Source organism: Talpa occidentalis, unplaced genomic scaffold, assembly GCF_014898055.3.
Source record: "Talpa occidentalis isolate TD23 unplaced genomic scaffold, MPIMG_talOcc4v2.1 talOcc4.2, whole genome shotgun sequence".
Taxonomy (NCBI): domain Eukaryota; kingdom Metazoa; phylum Chordata; class Mammalia; order Eulipotyphla; family Talpidae; genus Talpa; species Talpa occidentalis.
Window position 1 is genome coordinate 111,427,720 of NW_023602073.1, and position 23,983 is coordinate 111,451,702.

A 23,983-nucleotide genomic window follows, 5' to 3' on the forward strand; every position below is an offset into this window, starting at 1 on the left:
TTTGGGGGACAACTGTACTAATGATCAGTTTAATATTTTTTTGACAAGCTTTTATTTCCACATACAACATTATAATTGTAAGACTCCAATAACAAACCCTGATCATGAGGATATCTGTATCCAAGAATCTAGTTATTTGGTAAATACTTGCTGCTATTACAGCAAATAACCTTTGTGATAACCTTCAGATACAAATGATCACATTAAGTTATGCTGTAACATCATTCCCCAACACATTTTTTCCAGAGTTAATTCTTTCTGATCCCACTCCTACTTCCTACTGGTCACTTCTGTCACTGGGTTCAGACAATCCATACACAATCGTCTAAATAATCTCCCCAAAATCCTTGAATCCATTCACTCCTCTTAGCTCCAACAATAACACTCTTCCTCACATCTACCCTGATCCCATCCCCACACAGTAGACAGAATGACCATTTCTCCTGCCTAAACCCCTTCCATGGATTCCCACGGCCTTTAGGAAATGACGCAAACACCTACAAACTCTGCCTAATCACTTGTGCCTGTTCAGCTTCCCTATTCTCCAGAGTCAGACCTTTGATTCTGTTTACTTCAAGGCCTCCTGACTCACTGCTCTCTCTGCTTGGAAAGTCCTCTCACCCATCCCTCAGAACTAATGAGCTCTTGGCTCTGCAGATTCTCCCAGTCAATGTCTTGCCTTCCCACTACTCTGTAGGGTAGTTGAAACAGCGGGGCCAGTTAACTTCACATTACACTCCAAAGGCAGATCAATAAATGCAGTGAGTAAATGAGTCTGCATCCATATTTCCTACTCGGAATTTCTCCACAAATGCATTTCCCATGAAAACTAAAGAAAAGTATTATAGGAAATTAAGGCCACACTTCACAGAGGTGTTCTATGGGTAACTGTCTCATTTTAACTCTGAAACCCAACAGATGGCATTTTGCAAGACTGAAACATTATCTACATTATCTACATTATCTTTTAAGTGTAACATCTTCAAGTCGCTTAAAGATTTTTTTTTTTGTTAAACATCTCCCCATCCTCGGCCATCTGTGTGGCTTCCTAGGAACCCACTCCAGCCATTAATGAAGACTCCAAAACTGAAGACCTTGGTTTCTGAGGGGGTGTACTGACCTCTACTAAGGTTGAAGACTTTGGCTTCTCTCTGGACCCTCGGATCATCCATCCTAGTGAGGCAGGATGCAGCCCATCCTTTGCATTCAGGTGGTAGTACAAGCTTTTCCCACAGATGAGAGCAAAAGCTTCACTCCATTTTCCTTGACCAGTGACCTCCAAACAGAATCACTGCTACTGTTATTTGGTAATTTGGAATATGTCTGGAAGCTTCACCAAGTGGGGAAACTGCTTCAACACTCCATGTCCACTTCCCATAATAGCCACCATGGTAAGAAGTGCCTGTTCCATGCCAGGCACTATGCTGAGGGTGTTAATTTTCATCTCACCATATCTGACAACAACCCAGTGAAACAAGTATTGTTTTCTGCAGTTTACAGGTTAAAATCTAAGGTGCTAAGAGGGTAACGTATTTGCTCAAGGTCACATAGCTCATATATGACAAAACTGGTATAGAACCTCACGCCCTATTCCACTATGCTCCCTTATTTCTCATAACAGAAAGACCTGATGCTTTCTTGTTTTCACTCTTACTGCACATCCTACAAATGACTTTCACAATGTTCAATCATTGTCTGTTTGGCTCACGCATGCAGGACCTAACTAGACAAAACAAATTGCTCAGAAATAAAATAACATCTCTGTAATTGTGGGATGTGGATCACGTGCCAGGTATAGAGTCAAACAAAATTTCTGCCTTGCAAGCAGTAATTTTTCATTTTAATGAGTTTTATTCTAAATACAGGACATTAGCTATTCCATAGAAAGACTTCAACAGTGGAGTGAACAAAGATTAGTCACTGATCTCTCTCTCTAGAGTCTCAATAAGCAAAACTAAGAAAATTAAGGCTTATCATGGAAATACAGCAGTAGAATCAAAGAGGTAAAAAACAACTCACTATAGCAAGAAGAAAGTGTGAGAGCAGGAAGGTGTAATAATTAACTGCTAATGCAGATGATATGCTAAGCAGAAGTATGCATACGCTTGTGGACCACAGGACAAACCGTCTTCCAATCCTGAAAAATAAGAATCACATAGCAGAAGAAGCAAGGCATAGTGGCAACAGTTTAAACATCCACTCCGACTCATAAAAGAAATGCTATCCATATTTTTAATAGCTTATGCATTTGATTATTATTATTCATTCATTTATTTTGGGAAAAGCATGAGTTATTGCATGATTTTTTCAAGAAGCCAGTCTTTCAGTGGCAAGGCCTGAACCTAAGCTAATAAGATACATATGTTGTCATTCTGGGTGATTCCAAAGGCCCTCCTTATTATTATGGAGAGAGGAAGGAAAGTGGGAGGGTTTGTGCTTTTTCGCCCATTGGGTCACTTTCCTTATAGGGTTGGCTCTGCCAAGGGTGGAGCAGTGCTTGCTAAGCTCCTCTAAAAGCAGAGGGCCTGCAATATTCTGCTCCTAGAATAAGGCACTTGCCTGATATTTTCTTTTTTTCTAATTTTGTATTTATATTTTACATCATTGTTCATTTTTAAACAGTATTTGCTCCCCCTGCCACTCAGATGCAGTCCCCATAGAATTTCCTTCACCAATGCACCCGTGCACCATCACCTCAGTCCCCTGTGCTTGTCCCTCCCTCCCTCTGATCCTTCTCCTCCCCTATGGGGTGTCTCTGATTTACAATTGTCTGTTTTTGTTTTGTGTTTTGTATTGTTATTATTTTTTTACACTGATGTCTTATTATTATATGTCCCCTATATTCCTCCTATAAGTAAAACCATCCAATATTTTTCTTTTCCTTCTGACTTATTTCACTGAGCATAATTTCTTCTAGCTCCACCCACGTTGCTGCAAATGGCATTAGTTAATCTTTTTTGATTGCTGGATAATATTCCATTGTATATAGGCCACATCTTCTTGATCCAGTCATCTATTTTTGGGCATTTAGGTTGTGTCCAGGTTTTACCTATTGTAAATAGTGCTGCAATAAACATAGGGGTACAGGTGTTCTTTTAAATCAATATTTTTGTGTCCTTTGGGTAGATCCCAAGGAGTAGAATTGCCAGGTCGGGTCGTATGGTTGCTCCATTGTTAGTAGACTGAGGAACCTTCAGACAGCTTTCTATAGTGGTTGGACCAGTTTGTACACCCACCTGCAATGTAGGAGAGTTCCTTTTCACCACATCCTCACCAACACTTGTTGTTAGTTTGTTTGATATGTGCCATTCTTACTGGTGTAAGGTGGTATCTCAATGTGGTTTTGATTTGCATTTCCCTGATAATAAGGGATGTTGAATAATTTTTTCATATGCCTGTTGGCTATTTGCATTTCCTCTTTGGAAAAATGTCTTTTAAATTCTTCTGCCCATTTCTTGACTGGATTGTTTACTTTTTTTTGTTGAGTCATGTGAGTTCTTTGTATATCTTTCTGATTGCCTGATATTTTCATAATTAAGAGGTGGCATTTCTTTGTTTAAAAAAGAAACAAATTATATTCCCGATAGATTTTTTTAATTAAGGTATAATTGTCATTCATAACATTCAACTTTTTAAAATATACAAACCATATTTGTCACAGAACCTAAGTTATTTTTATTGTGTTTTACCAGTTTGTTTTCTTTATTTATATTCCACAAAGTAGTGGACAATCTGGTAATTCTTTCACTTTCTGACTAATTTCACTTAGCACAATCACCTTCAGTTCCATCTACATTATTGCAGAGCATAACTGCATCTTTTTTAATAGCTAAATAGTTTTCTGAATATATATACTACAATTTATTTGTCCAGTCATTTAACTGTCATTTGTTTCTATAACTTGGCTATTGTGAATAATACTGCTAAGAATATAGGGGTGCATAAGTCTTTTATTATTAGTGTTTTTATACTCTTCAGATAAATAGGTACAAGTGGCATTGCTGTGTCGTATGGTATTGCCATTATTAGTTTTTAAGAAATTTCTATACCATCTTCTATAGATGTTGCATCAACTTACAGTCCCACCGACAGTCACCATCCTTGACAGCCAACATGTTTGTTTCCAGTCTTTTCGATATATGCCTTTCTCACAGGTGTATGGTGATAGCTTATGTGGTTTTGATTTGCATTTCCCTTATCATTAATGATGTTGAGCAATTTTCATGTGCCTATGGGCCATCAGTATGCCTTCTTTGAACAAATATCTATAAAGATCTGTTGCTCACTTTTCAGTTAGGTTGTTTGTGGTTTTTTATATTGTTGAATCATATGAATTCTTCACATGTTGTGCAAATATCTTCTTTCAGTCGATAGACTGATTTTTTTTTTGTTTTTCAGTGGCTTCTTTTGCTGTAAAAAAGCTTTTTAGTTTGATGTAGTCCCATTTGTTTATTTTTGCTGTTGCTTCTCTTGGTATTAAAGTACCCAAATACATCTGTGAGGTTGCTATCCAGGAGTGTGTTGCCTGTGTTTTCTTTTATGTAATTTATGGTTTCAGGTCTTATGTCCAACTTTTTTTTTTCACCTTGAAATAATAGTTGTGTATGAAATTAAATAATTATTTTATTTTATTTTTTCCAAGTGGCTGCCCTAGTTTTCCAGCACTGTTTGTTAAAGAAGATTTCCTTTCTCCATTGTATGGTCATAGCCCCGTTGTCAAAGATTAACTGTCCTAATACATGTGGGTTTATTTCTCGGCTCTCAATCTATAACATTAGTCGGTATTTCTGAATTTGTCTCAACACCATATTGTTCTGATTATTATCACTTTGCAGTACAGTTTCAGCTTGTGAAGAGTGGTCAGGGACTTTCTTTCAGATGTGTAAAAGAGTACAAGAGAGCCACAGAGGGAGCTTCTCCACCAACTTAAGTATTTTTCTGACCATCCTAAAGTTGTTGAACTCCAATGAAAGAAATGATTCATAACAATATACAAGATTTTTTGCCTTGTTCCTGAAAACCTAACTTCCACATCTCACAGGAAGACATTCATGGAACAGAAAATTGTTCAATTTTGAAGCATAACTTCAGCCACCAAATAATGACTAGACTCTTTCTCTTTGAGTTTCATTGTTTGAATGCTACCTACCTCCTAAAGGGGATGTGGACAATGGGGGGAAGACCTGAGCATTCTTCCTTTTTGGTTTCCATAGTCCTTATCTTCACCGTTTTCACTGTTAGTATGGCCCTGGTCAGAACAAAGCCCTGTAACTTTTCTTTGTTCATGTTTGTTAGCTCTATAGATTGGCATACAGTGACCTAAACTGTTATCTTTAGATTCCCAGCACCCAGCATATGCCAGTAAAATTTACAGTGGTGGGGACCAAATAAATTAATCTCTGCACTTTACCATAGCCATTGAAAGTGTGATCCATGTTCACACAGAGATGAACTTTGCTTCGTTTTAAGAGGTACACATTAATTTTAATGTTTTTTAATAAATATCATATCAAACCCCCAGTTTTATAGGCATTACTGCTTAGAATCTGGTTATAACTCTTCCAAAGCAAGCCTATTGAAAGAAAAAAAAATTCAAAGTAATAACCAATTTCTATTGAGTATTATATGTTCAAGCTGCTATTCTGTATTCATTTTACAATAGTCTTTTAAGTTAAGTGCTATTGTTTTTGTCACCAGTTTACAAATAAGATTCTGAATCATAGGTTTTGCTCAGGGTCTAAGGCTAACAGTGGCAGAACCAGAATTTGAGCACAGGCAGAAGTCTTCAGAACCCATGCTCTTATCACTGTTATTTTATGTCCCTAAATAACATATCAGCAAAAAGAATTATTATTTAGATATTAGGTAAACAAATATCTAAAGTTTTTAACATTTTTCTTTGTCCCCTAAAAATAACAGCTAGGAACATGAACCATACACTGATGTAACAAAGCTAAATATTTCATTTTACCTGTCAGAAAGGTAGCCGAAAATCACCCCTCCCAGCAGGACTCCAGACATAAATACTGACTGGACAGCCTTTGCAAACCATTTTTGGTTGCAGACCAGATTCCACTGGGTCACCACAGTGCTATCCCAGAGGGTCTTGTCATAGACGTAACCATCTGTGCAAGAAAACCTACTCTTAAGGCCATGATAATCATAGTTCAAACTCAAATTCTTGTCTTCCCTCCGGAGCCTTTCACATTTTAAGAGCTCCCAGACCTCACCGTCCTGGAGTTGCACCGTGATGTGGTGTGGTTTGCTTTTGGCTAACTGCGTCCAGATGTCATCCAGACACCTGTTAGAGATATTGTAGAAAAGAACTTGACTCATGTTCCCTGGGGGCCTGCAGATATGTCTGGGGGTGACTATCAGGTACACAGAAGCCAAGTAGTGGATTCCACAAGACAAGGTCTCGATGGCACACAACAAATAGAGGAATATCTGGAATCTGCAAAGAGAAGAAAAGCTAGTTAACATATCTTCATTATGGGCTATAAAAGAACATAGGCACACATAAAGAATCTTTATCATGTTTTCATATATATATATATATGGATAAATACAGAAATTATTAGATATGTTTATATATTTATATATTCCAGTTAGCATGTGTGCATACTAACATATATATACATATATATATACATATAAGCATATCTATAATTATATGTCTATTGGGCTGGCCCTGTCTGTTATAGGCCCTAAAAAGTAATGACATCCCTATAGCAATAAGCACGTCCAGTGTTTCTCAATATCATTCACCAATAAAAACAACTAAGTCTGAGACCAGGACAGGGAAAATATAAGTCGGGGTTTCTTGGAATATTACAAAGTAAGGAAGTAGAAAAAAATACAAAAAGATGAGGCACACCCAAGGGATCAAAAACCAATCTGAAATAGCACCTAATGGCAAAACTTAAACACTTTAAATAACAAGTTAAATAGCATAGTATATTCCAAAGCATAAAATAAATGAGTCTATACTATGATGGCTAATTTTAGGTGTCAACATGACTGGGCCAAGAAATGCCCAAGTAGTAGGTAAATGGGAAAACAGTATTTCTGGGTGTGCCTGTGAGGGTATCTCTGGAAGAGATGAGCACTAGAATCAGTAGCCTGAGTAAAGACAATGAACTCACCAATCGAAGTGAACATCGCCCACTCCATTGAAGGGAGTCTGTACAGACCAAAAAAAGTAGAGGAAGGGAAATTGATCTCTGCTTGGACTAAGACTTATCCTCCCTTTGGACATCAGCACTACTAATTCTTGGACTTCTGGACTCAGACCACCACTTACTGCATCGGTCCTCCAATTCTCAGGCTTTTGAACTCAGACCAAGACTTATACCATCAGCCTCCCAAATCTCAGGCCTCAGACATGGACCTCACAAGTCCACCATCCACTTTCTGGGACCTCCTACTCCTAGATCCTGCTCCTAGGACCTCCTGCTTCTGTTCCTGTGGAACTTCTCAGCCTCCCTAAATATGTGAGCCAATTCCTGTAATAAGTGTCACATATATGTGAGATATGTGTAATATAGCTCCAATATATGAGATACATGTATCTGTTTTTATAGAGCATCCTGATAAATACAGATTTTGGCAGTAGGAGTGGTTCTAAAGGAACAGAATCTTAAGGATGAGTTTTCTGAATTGATTCTGGGGCTTCTGGAATTGGCTCTCAAATCTGATTAGATTTAAAGGCCCTGATGACGCTTTAATTCTTCGTAGGAATTCTATTCTCCTCACTTAAAGGTGACTAGGATAGTGCTTCCTCACCCAAGAAATGAGAAAGAAATAGGGTTCTCTACTTAATGTTTTCACAACATTTCCTGAATACTAAATAGCAAAACACAATAACCTCCCTTTTTACTTCAGAACAATAAAGAGGCCAATTAGAGCAAATACCAGAGAAAACATGACGTACTGTGTTATGGTCACTGTAGGGTAGGTAAAAGGTATCAGGCTTTTCTGCCCTCCCGCCATCAGGATAGATGACGGAACCCTGTGGTCCCGAATGCATGCCTGATGGTGGGCACCTGGAGTAGGGTGTGGGCATAGGTAGATGGGATTCACCTGGGTTGAGACTGGGCTTTTAAGGGCGGTGTTACAGGGACGCCAGTAGAGGCCGAGAGAGAAGCCAAAAGAGAAGCAAGAGTAGCAGAAGCCGAGAGAAGGCCAGAGAGCCCAGAGTGAAGAACTGCTGGGGGCTGGGAGGCCTGCCAGCCTCCCGGCCCCCCAAGCACCCCTGCCTGCTGTGTACCTGGTAATTCCAATAAAAACCTGCAAAACCACTGAGGACTCTGACTCCTCCTTTACCCAGTCTGCTGGACCAGAAAACCTGCACTGTGGTCTTCCTGGCCCCTACAGTCACACTCTTTTCACCTTCTGCTGTAAGCACTAGCTTGTTATTCTCTTCCTTCCTGCAAGGTGCTTTCACGAGTCCAAACTTCCCGCTAGATGGTAACAAGGATAGTCATGATTATCAAGAATGTACTGAATAAGATCTGCATACATTATGTGGCCAAGACTTGTCTCCCCAAATCCATTCTCCCCTTCTTCCACCATGTTGATCTTTATTTGACCTTGTGGGTAAGGACAACGGAGCAGCTGCCCCATGCACAGAGAGGGAGCCCAGTCTGTGGGTGGCAGAGCTGCCTCACCCACTTGGGCCCCTGGGTGACCCCAAGGAACAGAACCTGCCCTGGATGGTTACTGGAGAGACAAACTTCCAACTGAGGAATCTCCTTATTACAGCACCTTGGCCAAACAATAACTACTATAACGACCTTAGTCAATACCTGAAGTATAAAAAATGGTATTAGTACCTCCTACCTCACATAGGATTAATGTGAGGATGATATGAGAAACTGGTTGTAGAGCCCCTAGTAACGATAAGCATTAGTAGTACCATTATTACTCCCATGTTACAGGTGAGGAAGATCACATAGTTAATAAATGTATAGCCAGGACCAGGATGCCAACATCCAACCCCCGAAACATTTTGTAATCCCCATGATCTTCCACTCCCAGATGATAAAATGTGCTAATATATAAAGGGTCTGGTTGAGTCCGTGGGACTCAGAAGATCATTGTGGTTAAGAACATGTGGAAGCCAATGGTCAATGCTGCTCGCTATGACTGTACTTATGATTTAGGCAAAGCACCATGAGTATTTGTTACAGGGCCCCTGAAACCTGGCCCTAATTTGTGTTATTGAGGTATTGTTAACTTCCTATTGTTGAAGACCTAATCAATTAGGATGTGCTTCCCCTCATAGTGGGGACATGGGGGAGAGGTAAATGTGAGTCCAGGTAAAGCGCCTGTGGGTGCTTAAAGGTCCTGAAACCCAAGCTAGAAAACCTCCCAGTCCAGCTAATTCCTGCTTGCAAAACCCCAGCCAGCCACTGACCTGTTTCCCTGATACCTTCACCTTGGTGATCAATCCCATAAAAAGAGGGCCCCTGGTGCTCTCAACCCAGGAGTGTGGCTCAAGGCAGTTGCCCCCCACCTCCTGTTTATTATGTGATCCATAATAAACATTCCTCACTTGAAACCAGTTATTGGCTTTTTCAAAATTCATATGGGAGGGGCCTCCCTGGTGGCGCAAGGGGTTAAGCACCGCACTATGAAGCAATCCACAGCCTCTGCAGCACGAGTTTGATCCACGGCTGGCCTGGGAGCAACTCACATGGCGCAGCAGACCTCTCCTGTCTCACCCGCTGTTCCCCTCAGCAGTGTACTTCGGTCAATCTGCCTGTTCTGTTCCCCACTCTGTCTCTGGTGAATCCTCTCACCCACCGCATCTCTGGCCTGTACCCCAGCTCTTGTATGCATAAATAAATCTTAAAAAAAAATTCCTATGGGATTAATTGGTGAAAGCCAGACCAAGACCCTTCAGAATCAGCAAGAAAATGAAACTGATACCCCCAATCTTACAGGGCTGCAGTGAAGATTAAAGGCTGTGACATGTACCAAAAACTTATGTCAGAGCCAGATGCAACTGAATATTCAATAAAACAAGTCACAGAAGGAAGCAGGGAGAACTGGAGCCTCATGATGCTCCTGTGCTGCTCAACCACTTGGTTGCGCCTTTCTTCAGACACAGAATCATCACTAACGGGCATGCAACTTTCTGAGACACAGGGCAAGCTAGGAATTAGGCAGTTTTAGGGACATTGAAGGAGGGGACCTCGGAGAATTGAGGAAGGCAGCAAGAGGAGTGTAACTAATTCCACCTGGAAAAACAAACATCCCAGGACCAAGGACAACATTGTTAACGCTGGCCTTGGTTTCCTTCAAGTGATAAAGGGAGGTAGAGATTGGGGAAATGGAGAGTGGTTTAATTTATGGACAATTTAGAAGGGCAGCTGTTTAACTTCAATGCAGGGATGCTCATCCAGAGGACTGGACCATAAAGATGCAACAAATGGGGAAAGAGAAAGCTGTTAGATAAGGAATGTGAAGATCCCCCCCTCAGTAGCAAATTAAGTGAAGCAGCTGAGAACTAACCAATCACCAAGAGACTGGTGGAGCTTCAGAATAATTAGGGGAAAAAGGTCTATATTCCCTGAGACACGACTCCACTTTGGCTTCCTTGCCCCTTCCAGGCCTGGTTTCATGGCCTGGGAGTCCTACTTTATTTGTTCTTTTTCTCATCAATAAACTTTTTCTTTCTATAAACAAACCTGCCTCTTCTCACTTGCTCGCCTGAGCGTCTGCGAAGTTCCTGCTGCGGCTTCGTGAGACACCAACCCGTGGGGGTCTGGTGGCTGGGACTCAGCGCTGCCCTGCAGCCTGGGATCCACTCCTGGCTGGGAGACTAGGCCTGACAATTCCGGTATCATTTCCACTTTAGAGAGCAGCACCAGCTCATCTCTTCACGACAAGCCCAGGAGGGAGGCAAGGCAGGAATCACTATGATCTCTTTTTTGTGCATAAGAAACTAAGACACAGTATTTGTAGAATCATATTAGAAGTGGCAGCTCAAGATTCAGACCTAGTTCCAAATCTCACCAGGTGTGTGGCACCTCACTCAGTTGCCTGCTCCCAAAACATTCTGGGTGAAAAGGGCATTTCTCCATGAATGAATGAACGAATGAGTAATGAATGAATAAATGTTTTAAAGTTTATTAAATTAATTCAACAAATAAAAGAGGGTGCCAGGTGTACAAAGGTTAAACCTAGTTCCCACCAACCTGTAGTTGTGGGTTGTGGTCTCACCAACTTCAGTTTCCCAATCATTAAAAATAAGAATTTCGGGCCTCCCCGGTGGGGCAGCGGTTGAACGCCGGGTTGCGAAGCTGCCCGCAGCCTCTGCAACGCCGGTTCGATCCCCGACTGCTCCCCAGCCACCGGAGGAGGGTCCCACATGGCGCGCAGACCTCTCCTGCCGCCCGCTGCTCCCCTCAGCAGTGTCCTTCGGTCCTTCTGCCTGCTCTGCTCCCCGCTCTGGCTCTGGTGAATTCTCTCACCCTCCCGCGCTTCTGACTGTACCCAGTGCATGTATAAATACATAAATAAATCTTTAAAAAAAAAATAAGAATTTCAACACGTCCTCTGCAAGATCCCTGTGGGCATCAAATAAAGCACTCTGGGTGACCAACCGCAGGGCACCTGGCACAAATCAGGTTTCTATCAACAGCAACAAATTGACTAACGGTTTTTGTGGGGCAATACCTGGCAGGCACTGCGGGAGGCCCTGACGCGGGGCGGGGACCCGGCGGGCCAGGAGCGGTCTGGGGGTGTAAAGAGGAGAGGAACAGACACCCCTCCACTCCAGAGACTGGGTCTCCCGGATTGGCACTCGGGACTCCCGCAGAGGGCGCCCCAGGTCCCGCCTGCAAGGCCCCAAGCGCGCCAGGCAGGACCCTCACCCACCACTCCCCCAGGGAGGTCCAGCCGCCCAAATTCGAGAGGACAAACCCAGTTCAGGGCCAGAAATCTGCACGTGGGACTTCCGAATTCCCTGGGAAACGGGGCACGGCGGGGTGGAGATGTTTTCCGAGCGCTGGCGCAGCACGAGAACCCCACTGCAACGGACAGAAACAGACCCACGGCGCCCCCGCGTGGCTCCCAACCCACTCCCGGCTCCCACCTGCCGAAGTGCCCCAAGTGCTCAAAAATCAGCTCCAAGTGGCTGTTCTCCGCGGGGTCGCCGTTTTCTGAGCTTGGGGGCGGGACGCCCTCCGCTTGGCTAACGTCCGGGGCTTCCGATTCCGCGCCCAGCCCCGGCGCGGCCTGCAGCGCCCCTGGGGACTCGGCCATACGACCTGCTAGAAATGGGGGGTTCCAGCAGCCAGAGTCCGAGACGACAGACCTAAGGGCGGGAAGCACGGGTGCCCGCGGGTCTCCCAACCTCTCTGGCAACGAACGGGGGTAGAATGCGGGGCGCGGGGGCCAGGCGCTGACGCTCAGGTGCCCTCCCGTGGGGGCGGCCTCGGGTTTCTCCCCCGCGCAGCCGCCTCCTCAGCACGCTGTGGTGGGAGAGCCTAGCACGGTGCCGGGACCCGCGCTCCCAGCCGCGCCATTTGCCGCGCCCTCCTGGCGGTCGGGTGGGGCCTGACAATCACAGTGTCCTCGGGGTCGCCCCTCTCCAGCGGCCGAGTGGGGGCTCCCCTGGACAAACAGGATTCCCCCCACGCGGCCCCAGTCGCGGGTTCATCCCCAGGAGGGCGTCCCCTCCCGGCGTTTCAGCGTTCCGTGTTGTCAAACCCCACCGTCAGACTCGGGGCGGGGCTGCTTGGGGACTGATGATCAGTGGCCCCACCTGTCTGCACCTCCCGCTCTTGTCAGTTGGGGCTACCTGCTGCTTGCCTTTCCTGAGTCAGGGAATGGTGGATTTGGCCGACCATTCTCTCAGACGTGAGGTGGTAACCGAGGGTGGTTAATTTGCACTTCTTTTATAGCAAGTGAGGTTCAACAATTTTTCCTGTGGTTACTGGCTCTTGGACTGTCTCCTTTGAGAAGTGACTATTGAGGTCCTGCCCATTTGTTTTATTTATTTTTTTTGCTCTTTGAGAAATTCATGAGATATGAAGCTCATGAGGTACAATTCTGTTAAAGGACCTATGCGCAAACACTAACTCTATGGCTCATGATTCAAAGTTGAGTTTTAGAAACATACATGCAGCAATAGTTCTTGAATGTGTGGTCTATTTTACAGATCATAAATATTAAGAATGATAAAGAATGTCAATGCCCACTTTATAACCCTTGTGGTCATAAAATAGTAAGCATCCTTTTAAAATATACCCCTGAATATTTTGTATATGTAAGATATACTTACATGTGCATTTTAACTTTATATATGTGTTGAAAAAAGTTCCACAAGTCTTCAACACATTTCAGTCTATGGGCTGCCCAGATTTCCCCCAAGAAAATCAAGTAGTGTTTAGTCAGATGTTTTTCCTAGCTACCCAAGTAACTCTTCCCACTGCACTTCTGACATAATAGATCTTCTAGTCCATCATTTTCTGTAAACCTGTACTTTATGTTAGTCCACTTTTGTTTATGGAATGGTTACTACTTAAAGGACCTGAACAGTATCAGTGAAACTAAAATTTTCTACTAAATTCTTCCAAACTGTGGAAGAGATCAAACTGTAGAATTTCATTCTGCATTCCATTCTTGGCAAAATTCATTCTATAGTCAACAGCTCACAGCAATAGTGGCTCTGTGAAAGAAATCATGAAATAAAATTGCACACTATTACATCTCTATTTTCATGTATATATTTTAAATCTCCAAAAGTATTAGCAAAGAAACGGATTCAATTACTCAAAATTGTTAAGATGGGACCACTTGTTTATCATACCCATGTTGGTTTTCTTTTCTATGTAATCAGCTCCATTTTCTCAGGTCAGAAATTCAGTTTTTATTCACAAGGAAGGAATCTGAACAATATTATTATTTGATCATGCAAAAACTTTATTTTATTTTAAAATAGGATGGATTGGGGGAAATGTGGTCAATTTTAAAAGCTGTTAAAAGGATTCTAATGAAAAAGCAACCCAATTGATTCCTATTATTTTTAAATTGTAACTAATAATAGTTAACGCTCACTGACCATTCCCATATAATAAACATGGAATACTGACCACAGACATCTGCATGATCTTACTTATTCCTTTAAAACACCCTTTGAGCACCTGCACCCCTATGTTTATAGCAGCACTATTTACAATAGGTAAGCTATGGAAACAACCCAAATGCCCAAAATAGATGACTGGATCAAGAAGATGTGGTACATATACACAATGGAATAATACTCAGCAATCAAAAAAGATAAACTCATGCATTTTGCAGCAACATGGATGGAGCTAGAAGGGATCATGCTCAGCAAAATAAGCCAGAAAGAAAAAGAAAAATACCATATGGTCTCACTCATAGCAGGAATCTAGAAAACCTAAATAAGGGACCAGGAAAAAACGAATTAGTACAAAGTAAAAATCAAAATCAATAAGCAACTATAAACCAGCGACAACTATGGGGGAGGGGGGTGCAGGGAGAGGTAGGATTAGGGTCAAAATAAAGGGGGGGTGCAATTGTATGGGGACTATAACCAAAATGAAAATGCATACATTGTGCAAAAATGAAAAATGATGTAATAATTATATAAAATAAAATATTTTAAAAAAGTAAACCCCAACTAAATCTCAAACTAAAATAAATAAATAAATAAAACACCCTTTGTTTTTTTTTTTTTAAAGATTTATTTATTTTTCTATACAAGCACTGGGTACAGTCAGAAGCGCGGGAGGGTCAGAGGATTCACCAGAGCCAGAGCGGGGAGCAGAGCAGGCAGAAGGACCGAAGGACACTGCTGAGGGGAGCAGCGGGCGGCAGGAGAGGTCTGCGCACCATGTGGGACCCTCCTCCGGTGGCCGGGGAGCAGCCGGGGATCGAACCGGCGCAGCAGAGGCTGCAGGCAGCTTCGCAACCCAGCGCTCAACCGCTGCGCCACTGGGGAGGCCCCAATAAAACACCCTTTGAGGACACAGAAACATCAATTCCAAAGAACACCTGCACCCCTATGTTTATAGCAGCACTGTTTACAATAGCTAAGCTTTGGAAACAACCCAAATGCCCAAAAATAGATGACTGGATCAAGAAGATGTGGTACATATATACCATGGAATATTACTCAGCATTCAAAAAAGATAAACACATGCAATTTGCTGCAACATGGATGGCGCTGGAAGGGATCATGCTCAGCGAAATAAGCCAAAAAGAAAAAGAAAAATACCGGATGGTCTCACTCATAGCAGGAATCTAGAAAACTTAAATAATGGACCAGGAAAATAAATAACTATAAGAAAGTGAAAATCAAAATCAACAAAAAACTATGAACCAGAGACACTTTTAGGGGGCGGGGGCGGGAGGGGAGGGATTGGGGTCAGAATGGGGGGCTGCAATTGTATGGGGAATATAACAATAAAATTTATAAAAAAAAAAAAAAATAAATAAAAATAAACTAACAAACCATAAAAAAAAAAAAAAAAATAAAACACCCTTTGAACCTCAGCTTACAAAAATTTAAACACAGCTCAAAAAATAGTAAAAATAAGCTCTTGATATACAGTAGATATGTCTGGCTTCAATACAATACCCATAACACTGTCTTATGCCTGAGGCTTATTAAGCAATATTTGTATTCAGGTGACTTAAACTGAGTTTGGGTTCTACAACTAAGCAGCATGTAATCTCTGGCAAATCTCTTTTCTTTATCTTTTATTTTACTTTATTTTTTTCTGGCCTGTGAAAATTTATGCTACTCTGTTCTCACCATCAAACCTTATGATCTTGGTCTCTCCTTCTTCCCTTTGTATAGGGCCAAAAGAGAGACAGTGGCTACTTTGACAACCTTAAGTGGGGCTCCAGGAATATCACCAACAGTATGGCCTCTGTGGCCAAATACAGCAAACGGAACTTCATCATTTTCCTCAATAAAATTCACACAACCATTATTAAGTACCAAGGCTGTGATTTTTTTTTCCTGTTCTTGTTCAGCTGGATTCTGACACACTCCGGATGGCAGAATTTGACTGGCTTCAACTCCCACTTTTTCCAGCTCGATTCCCTCTGCCTGGGAAGCACCTTGAAAAGGATTGGCTTTGAGGGCAGTGCCTCACTGGGTTTTCTTTTTTTTTTTTAAACTTTCAAAATTCAAGTTTAATATGTACTATCAATACCAATCATGGAGTGGATAGCCCCCAATTTTTTTTACAAAATTTCATGTAACTATCTTCCTGATTTAGAAATGTAAACTCCTGAAGTCGACCTGATAGACCTTCACACCACTCCTGACTTCTTATACCACAGGCTAGTTTTGTCTATTCTGGGGCTCTTTGTGTCTGAACTCTCACTCAGCATTCGATCTGAGCCCATGCTGTCCTAAGCAGCAACTGTTATATTTCACTGACTATATACAACAGTGTACTTATTCATTCTGATGGGCCTATCTGGGTTGTTTGCAGTTCGGGTTATTATGAATTGTGTTTGCACAAATGAATTGAGTTTTTTGGTGAAAATAAATACACAGGGCCTCCCCGGTGGCGCAGCGGTTGAGTGCTGGGTTGCGAAGCTGCCCGCGGTCTCTGCAGCGCTGGTTCGATCCCCGGCTGCTCCCCAGCCACTGGAGGAGGGTCCCACATGGCGCGCAGACCTCTCCTGCCGCCCGCTGCTCCCCTCAGCAGTGTACCTCGGTCCTTCTGCCTGCTCTGCTCCCTGCTCTGGCTCTGGTGAATTCTCTCACCCTCCCGCGCTTTTGACTGTACCCAGTGCTTGTATAAATAAATAAATAAATCTTTAAAAAAAAAAAAAGAAAGAAAAGAAGTACACAGTTTTGTTGAGTATACACTGAGGAGTGGGTCTGCTGGGTCAAAGCATGGTGTACTTCAGAGCTTTACTACACATTTCCCAATGTAGATGCACCAGTTTACAATTCCACCATCTGGGTGTGAGTTCTAGCTGCTCTCTGTCCTTGCTGACACTTGGTGTTTTCATAACTGGGCTTTCTGGTACTGTTTATCATGCCACTTCTGATCTTGGTGGTGGCTTCTGAACTTCTTGGCAGTAAGAAGACCACGGAGAAAAGATGGTTCACCTAATACAGCCATCTTGACTCAGCGACACTTCCGGCAAATCCCAATCACTGTGACATTTTCTTCTACAGTGGTTTACTGAAAGATAAAATCCTCGATCCTTTAACTATCTTGGATAAAAGATTTTAAATTAAAAATGGTAAATTAGGGCCTCCCCGGTGGCACAGCGATTGAGCGCTGGGTTGCGAAGCTGCCCGCAGTCTCTGCAGCACCGGTTCAATCCCTGCCGCTGGGCGAGGGTCCCACATGGTGCGCAGACCTCTCCTGCCGCCCGCTGCTCCCCTCAGCAGTGTGCTTCGGTCCTTCTGCCTGCTCTACTCTCCGCTCTGGCTGTGGTGAATTCTCTCACCCTCCCGTGCCTCTGACTGTACCCAGTGCTTGTATAAATAAAAAAAAAAATGAAAAATTATTAAACCAATTTAATGATATCATTTTAATACTTGCTTTATTTTAAATTGCTTGCTATTTAAATATTTGCAATGGTAGCAAAAGTGAAATAACAGGCCAGTTATTTTATCCTTGTCAGAAAGAAAAATAAGTGACTGGTACTTAATTTTACTTAAATAGTAGTGAAAAATATTATACTATTTTCTTTGTAAATAAAACATAGATGATCCAATTTAAGTGTCTGTGAGTTTTTTGTTTATGAGCTTGTTTTAAACTCAATGGGGAAAAAGAACTGGAGTAAATTCTGAAAAGAATGAGAGTAATGAAACAATCTGAACACCACCTGGTATTCAAGTGGTGGAAATTGAATAATAGAAGGTGAGCATTTTGAACAGGATCTCCCAGAATCAAATCATAATTAATTTATATAGGAATTTAACAGGCAAAATGCCACACTCTCACCAATGGACAGATCAATGAGACAAAAAAAAAAAAAAAAGGACACTAGAACTCTAAATAAGCACCTAGACCATATGAGCTTAACAGACATCTATAGGACACTGCACCTCCAAAAATCTGAGTACACCTTTTTCTCAAGTGCACATGGATCATTCTCCAGGATGGATCACAGATTAGGTCACAAGGCAAACCTCAACAGATACTTAAGTTCAAAATCATACCAACTATCTTCTCTGACCATAAAGGCATCAAACTAGAAATAAACCATGAAAAGAAAGAAGGAACCCTCCTACTTCATGGAGATTGAAACCCACACCACTGGAAGACCACTGGATTAATGTGGAGATCAAAGAAGAAATGGAAAAATACCTTGAGACTAACGACAATGAGGGCACACCTTTCCAGAATGTATGGGACACAGCAAAAGCAGTAGTAAGAGGAAAGTATATAGCAACTCACATCAAGCAAGGCTCACATCAAGAAACAAAAAAGAATTCAAAAAATAACCTAATCTCTCAAAGAACTAGAAAAAGAACAACAAAAACTATAACCCAAAAGCCAGTATAAAAAAGGAAATAATAAAAATCAAAGCAGAAATAAATGAAATAGAAATTTAAAAAAAAAAAAAAAAACCAATCCAAAAGATCAAGGTAACCAAAAGTTGGTTCTTTGAAAAAATAAACAAAATAGATAAACCTCTGGCCAAGCTCACTAAGAAAAAATGGAAGAAAACACAAATAATAGGATCATAAATGAAAGAGGAAATATTGCAACAGACAACGCAGAAATCAAAAGAATAATCAGAGATTACTATGAACAGTTATGTGCAAACAAGTTCAACAATCTAGAAGAGATGGACAAATTTCTAGAACTATGCAATCATCCAATGCTAGATAAAGAAGAAAAAGAACACCTAAACAGACCAATTACTAGCAGTGAAATTGAAACAGTAATCAAAATCCTCCCCAAAAACAAAAGCCCAGAACCAGACGGCTTTGCAAATGAATTCTACTAAATGTTCAGAAACAACAAAATTAGCAGGCAACCATAAATCAGAGACATTCTGCCATGAAAGGGGAGAAAAATGGATCAAAACAGGGGAGAGAAGGGACTATGGTGATGGTTCACAGGTGAATTGGTAGTGGGAATTTTATGGGGAATACACAATGATGTAAGAGATACAAATAAAAAAAATTTAAATTAAAAGTGAATATAAAAAAGGAATTTAGTAAGCAATAAAGGTACATTATAAAACATAAGGAAAGCATGGAATACAATTATACAATTATACAATTATTCATTGTATAACCTCGGTGATTTAATTCAGAGTCTGGAGAAAAAAAGATTTTGACCCACATCACTCACCTAAGTTTCTTCAGGGTAGATTCTTCTACTTACTTTAAAAAGATAGAATTTTTTAAATCCAGTTAAAGTACTGTCCAGCTTCCAAACTATTAAAACTGAATTCACAAAAGCCAGTAAAAACCTGGGATTTAGTCAATATTATAAAAAGCTAAGTGTTTCTGATGTATTATGAGGTCACACACATCAATTTTTTTAAAACTAAGTCACAGGCCTCCCCTGGTGGTGCAGGTGGTTGAGCGCAGCACTATGAAGCTGTCCCCATCCTCTGCAGCACGGGTCCGATCCCAGCTGACCGAGAGAATCCCACATGGCGTGGCAGACCTCTCCTGTCTCGCCCGCTGCTCCCCTCAGCAGTGTATTTCGTCAACCTGTTCTGTACCCGGCTCTGTCTCTGGTGAATCCTCTCACCCTCCTGTGCATCTGGCCTGTACCCCGGTTCTTGTATAAATAAATAAATAAATCTTTAAAAACACACACACACACAAAAAAAAAAAAAACCATTAAGGCTCTTCTAGAAAGGGAAGAAAGAGAATTATTAGTCTCCTTCAGCGTAATCAGGCAACCGAGAGAGGTTGCCAAAAAGGAGGAAGTTCACGACAGCATTTTTTATGGCAACAAAATAAGTGCTAATAACCAAAAATGCTTAGTAATAAAGGAGTGCCTAAACACCTTGCCTAATTAGTAGAGCAGAGCTAACCTCAATTGAGCCCACAACTGAGTTCTACATGAGAAATATGTATAACAGAGCTGATGTTACATGAGCTCACAGTGGGTTCTATTGATACATGAGCACCATGTATAGAAACCAGAACAGAGCTGACAACAGTTGAGCTACAACAGAGTTCAACATGAGCATCTTGCATAATAAGGCTAACAGAGCTGACAGTACTTGAGCTCAGAATTGAGTTCTGAGCACCACGAGTAATAGCTAAAACAGAGGTGATGTTATTGAGCTCACAATTGAGTTGTACATGAGCCGTGAGTAAAAACTATAACAGAACTGACAGTACTAGAGCTCAGAGTTGAACTTTTTTTTTTTTAAAGATTTATTTATTTATGCATACAAGAACTGGGGTACAGGCCAGAGGGGTGGGGGGTGAGAGGATTCACCAGAGACAGAGTGGGGTGCAGAAAAAGTGGATCGACTGAAATACACTGCTGAGGGGAGCAGCGGGCAAGTCAGGAGAGATCTGCTGTGCCATGTGGACAGCTCCTGGTCGGGGATCGACTTGTGCTGCAGCGACTGCGGATAGCCTCATACGTTGCATCTTAACCCCTTGCGCCACCAGGGAGGCCCTCAGAGTTGAATTTCACATGAGCACCCTGAGTATTAACTGGAATAGAGCTACCATAATTAAGATCATAGAGTTGTACATGAGCACCTTGTGCAATAACTGTAACACAGCTGACATTAATTGAGTTCATTGTGTTCTACATGAGCACCACGTGTAATAACTGTAACAGAAGAGACATTAATTGAGCTACAGTAGAGTTCCACATGAGAGCCATGAGTAACAACTATAACAGAGGTGACATTAATTGAGTTGACAAGTGAGTGCCACATGAGAACCATGAGAAATAACCATAACAGAGTTGACAATAATTGAGCTACAACAGAATTCTATGTGAGCAGAGTATATAAAAACTAAAACAACACTGAAGGGACTTGAGCTCAGAATTGAGTTCTATGTGATCACCATGAGAAATAACTAGAACAAAGCTGACCTTAATTGATATAACTGAGTTCTACATGAGCACCAAGTGTAATAACTATACCAGAGGTGTCTGTACTTAAGCTCAGATTTGAGTTCCACATGAATCCCAAACCTTTCCTGGAAAAGTGAGGATGAAGTCTAATGTCATTATTTTCTCCCAAGTAATTTCACATTAACTCTTTCCTAAAATGCATTTTCAATAAACTTTTAAAATAAATTAATGCCCTTTAAGGATTCTAGAAAGTAATACATAGAACAGAGCTGATGCTAATTGAGATCATGGTGGGCTAGATGAGCACCTTGTGTGATAACTGACTATACTAACACTCAGACTTGAGTTCTACAGCAGCACCATGAGTAGTAACTGTAAGAGAGCTCATGTACTGAGCTACAATAGAATTGAACATGAGTAACTTGCATGATATTTCTACAGATCTGGCAGTCCTTGTGTTCAGAATTGAGATCTCGATGAGCACTATGCGTAATAACTAGAATAGAGCTGATGTTAATTGATCTCACAGTTGAGTTCTACCTGAGCACAATGAGGACTAACTAGAACAAAGCTGGCATTAATTGATATCACGAGTTGTACATGTCATCAGAGTAATTACTATAACAGAGGTGACTATAATTGAGATCACAATTGAGTTCTACCTGAGCACATTAATAACCACAACAGAACTGCTCACAACAGAGTTTGACATGTTCACCATGTGTAATAACTAGAAGAGAGGCGAATTAATTCAGAAGCAATGGAGTTAGTTGTACAATAGAGTTCTATGTGAATCCTGCCCTGAGCCCAGATGGGGGCTCCTCTGGGCAAGCAGGAGGCCCCACACAGGGCTCCAGTGGAGGGTTTACTCAGTCTCGGGAATGTTGGTCTCTCTACAAACGAAGATGAAAATGCAGAGGCCAGAACTCAGTATGGGGACCACCAGACCATAACATCTTCAGAATGACAAGCGTTACAGTCATGACTGTCAAACATCCATGCTTATCTACCAGTATACTGCAGCACCTGATGCCAAAACCAGACAAAGAGAAGAAACTACATGCCAATAGGTCTCATGGACAGTTATGGACTAAACTCTTAAGGAAGACAAACATGACTTTCTCAGAGAAGAGTCAGGACAGGATCCCCAAGAACAAAGCATAAAGAATGGATTCTGATGGTCCTGAGTAATGGTAGGATCTGTTTGAGGACTGTTAAAGATGTTATGTTAACGAAAGTGCAAAGGGACCTTCCTGGGTAGAAACATAAGCACAACAGTAACAAAGCCGGACTTGAATAGCATTTTAAAAAGAGAAGAAAATTCATCTCCGAGAGTATGTCCCTCATTCAGAGCCTGAAATATCACCATTAAAATGTACTTCTTTTGGGCCTAACTGGTGGCACAGGGAATAAAGACAGCGCTATCAAGCTATCGCCAGCCACTGCAGCACAAATTCAATCCCTGGCCAGGGAGGTGCCTCACACAGTGCAGCAGACCCCTCCTGTCCCGCCCGCTGCTCCCCTCAGCAGTGCATTTCAGTTGATCTGCCTGTTCTGCTCCCCACTCTGTCTCTGGTGAATCCTCTCACTCCCCTCCCCACACCTCTGGCCTGAACCCCAGTTCTTGTATGCATACATAAATAAATCTTTTTTTTAAAAATGTACTTATTTTTGCTATGCATAATGCTCTTCATTTTCTTTTGATGTGCAAACACTCTTAGAATGATTAATCCATTAGTAATAGACAATTTGAGTGAATTTTTTTATTAGATAGATTCCTGCTCTCTAGAGCTACTTAGGATGGGAAATACTGGGGAGATACAAGTGGTGGGGCAAGAGTCATTTTGTCAAGGCTGACCCTAGAAGGAAAGGCAGAGGCCCCGGTACCTGTTGAGACCCTACCTAGCTCCAAAACACCAAACTTAGAGTTAACTGGAGAAGATTTGGGAAAAACTGAACTTTTATCTGCTATTCTAATTATGCCAGAAATGCCACAACATAGATAAATTTAATAAATTTCTTGAAAGACAAACACTACAGATACCCACTCAAAGAAAAAACAGATAACTAGAAAAGCCCTATCTCTAGCCAAAGAAATTGACTGTGTAGTTCGGAACCTTGCCACCAAGAACTTTGCCAGGCTCAAATACTTAAGGAAGAAATGACACTGACTGCAGAAACAATTCAAGAAAACTGAAGAGCAGACCACACCTCCCAACTCACTATATGGCCCAGCATTACCCTGATGCCAAAAACAGGCAAAGAGAGGAAACTGTACACCAATAGACCTCATGGATATAGGCACAAACATCCTTAACAAAATTTTAGCAAATTGAATGCATCTTACATAAAACAAGCAGTGTCATGACAGATTTGTTGCAAGAAAGCAATGGCGGTTTTAAATTTGAAAATTGTCTGAGGCAGAGTTGTTTGATGGTTGAGGGGGAGGAAAAGCCTCCTACCTTCTAAGAAATCTGGGAAAACAAGACTTTTGCCCAGAAACTTTCCAGAAAAGTTTGAAGTCAGTACATTCACAGTAAACTGAAGAAAATTCCTGAGTTGCAGGGAGCTATGTCCCATATCAAATCTTTCAGTCTTGGTGAGAAGATCTATAGTAGCATCCTAGGATGATAATGTCATAGCTGCTTGGACCTCAAAGATCATTCTGGAACAACTCCCTAGTTTTTACAAATGAAAATATTATTCTGAGAGAGTTGACTCGCCAAACAGCAAAAGACAAATAAGATAGATGCTAGTGTTTATATCTTTTCCCAAACTATGGTTACTAAATAATAAACCAAAGTGTCACCCCTAAGTGCCCGATGAAGAAGCTTTAGAAAAAGTCACAGATACTATGGGAGTAAAATCTTCGCCTCTCTAGCTCAATGACAGTAATCTTGAGACAGCCCTGAGCAAATTCATTAACAAATTCATTTCTCACTGAGACTCAATTT

General features: G+C 41.6%; 1 protein-coding gene and 1 pseudogene across 3 annotated transcripts in view; both read right to left on the reverse strand.

Annotated features, from left to right (window-relative positions):
- The window catches only part of SLC22A16 (solute carrier family 22 member 16), a 29,924-nt gene extending 17,553 nt beyond the window's left edge, over nt 1-12,371 (reverse strand). For all 3 annotated transcript variants that reach the window (XM_054699106.1, XM_054699104.1, XM_037520223.2), the window contains exons 1-3: nt 12,104-12,371; nt 5,972-6,454; nt 2,020-2,137 (exon numbers count right to left, since the gene is read on the reverse strand). In XM_054699106.1, coding sequence (XP_054555081.1) covers nt 2,020-2,137; nt 5,972-6,454; nt 12,104-12,273 — 771 coding nt within the window. In that variant the 5' untranslated portion in view covers nt 12,274-12,371. The remainder of the gene's footprint in view (nt 1-2,019; nt 2,138-5,971; nt 6,455-12,103) is intronic.
- Nucleotides 12,372-15,802: 3,431 nt separating this feature from the next.
- LOC119251505 (40S ribosomal protein S23-like) lies at nt 15,803-17,126 on the reverse strand (annotated as a pseudogene).
- Between the last annotated feature and the right edge of the window lie 6,857 nt (nt 17,127-23,983).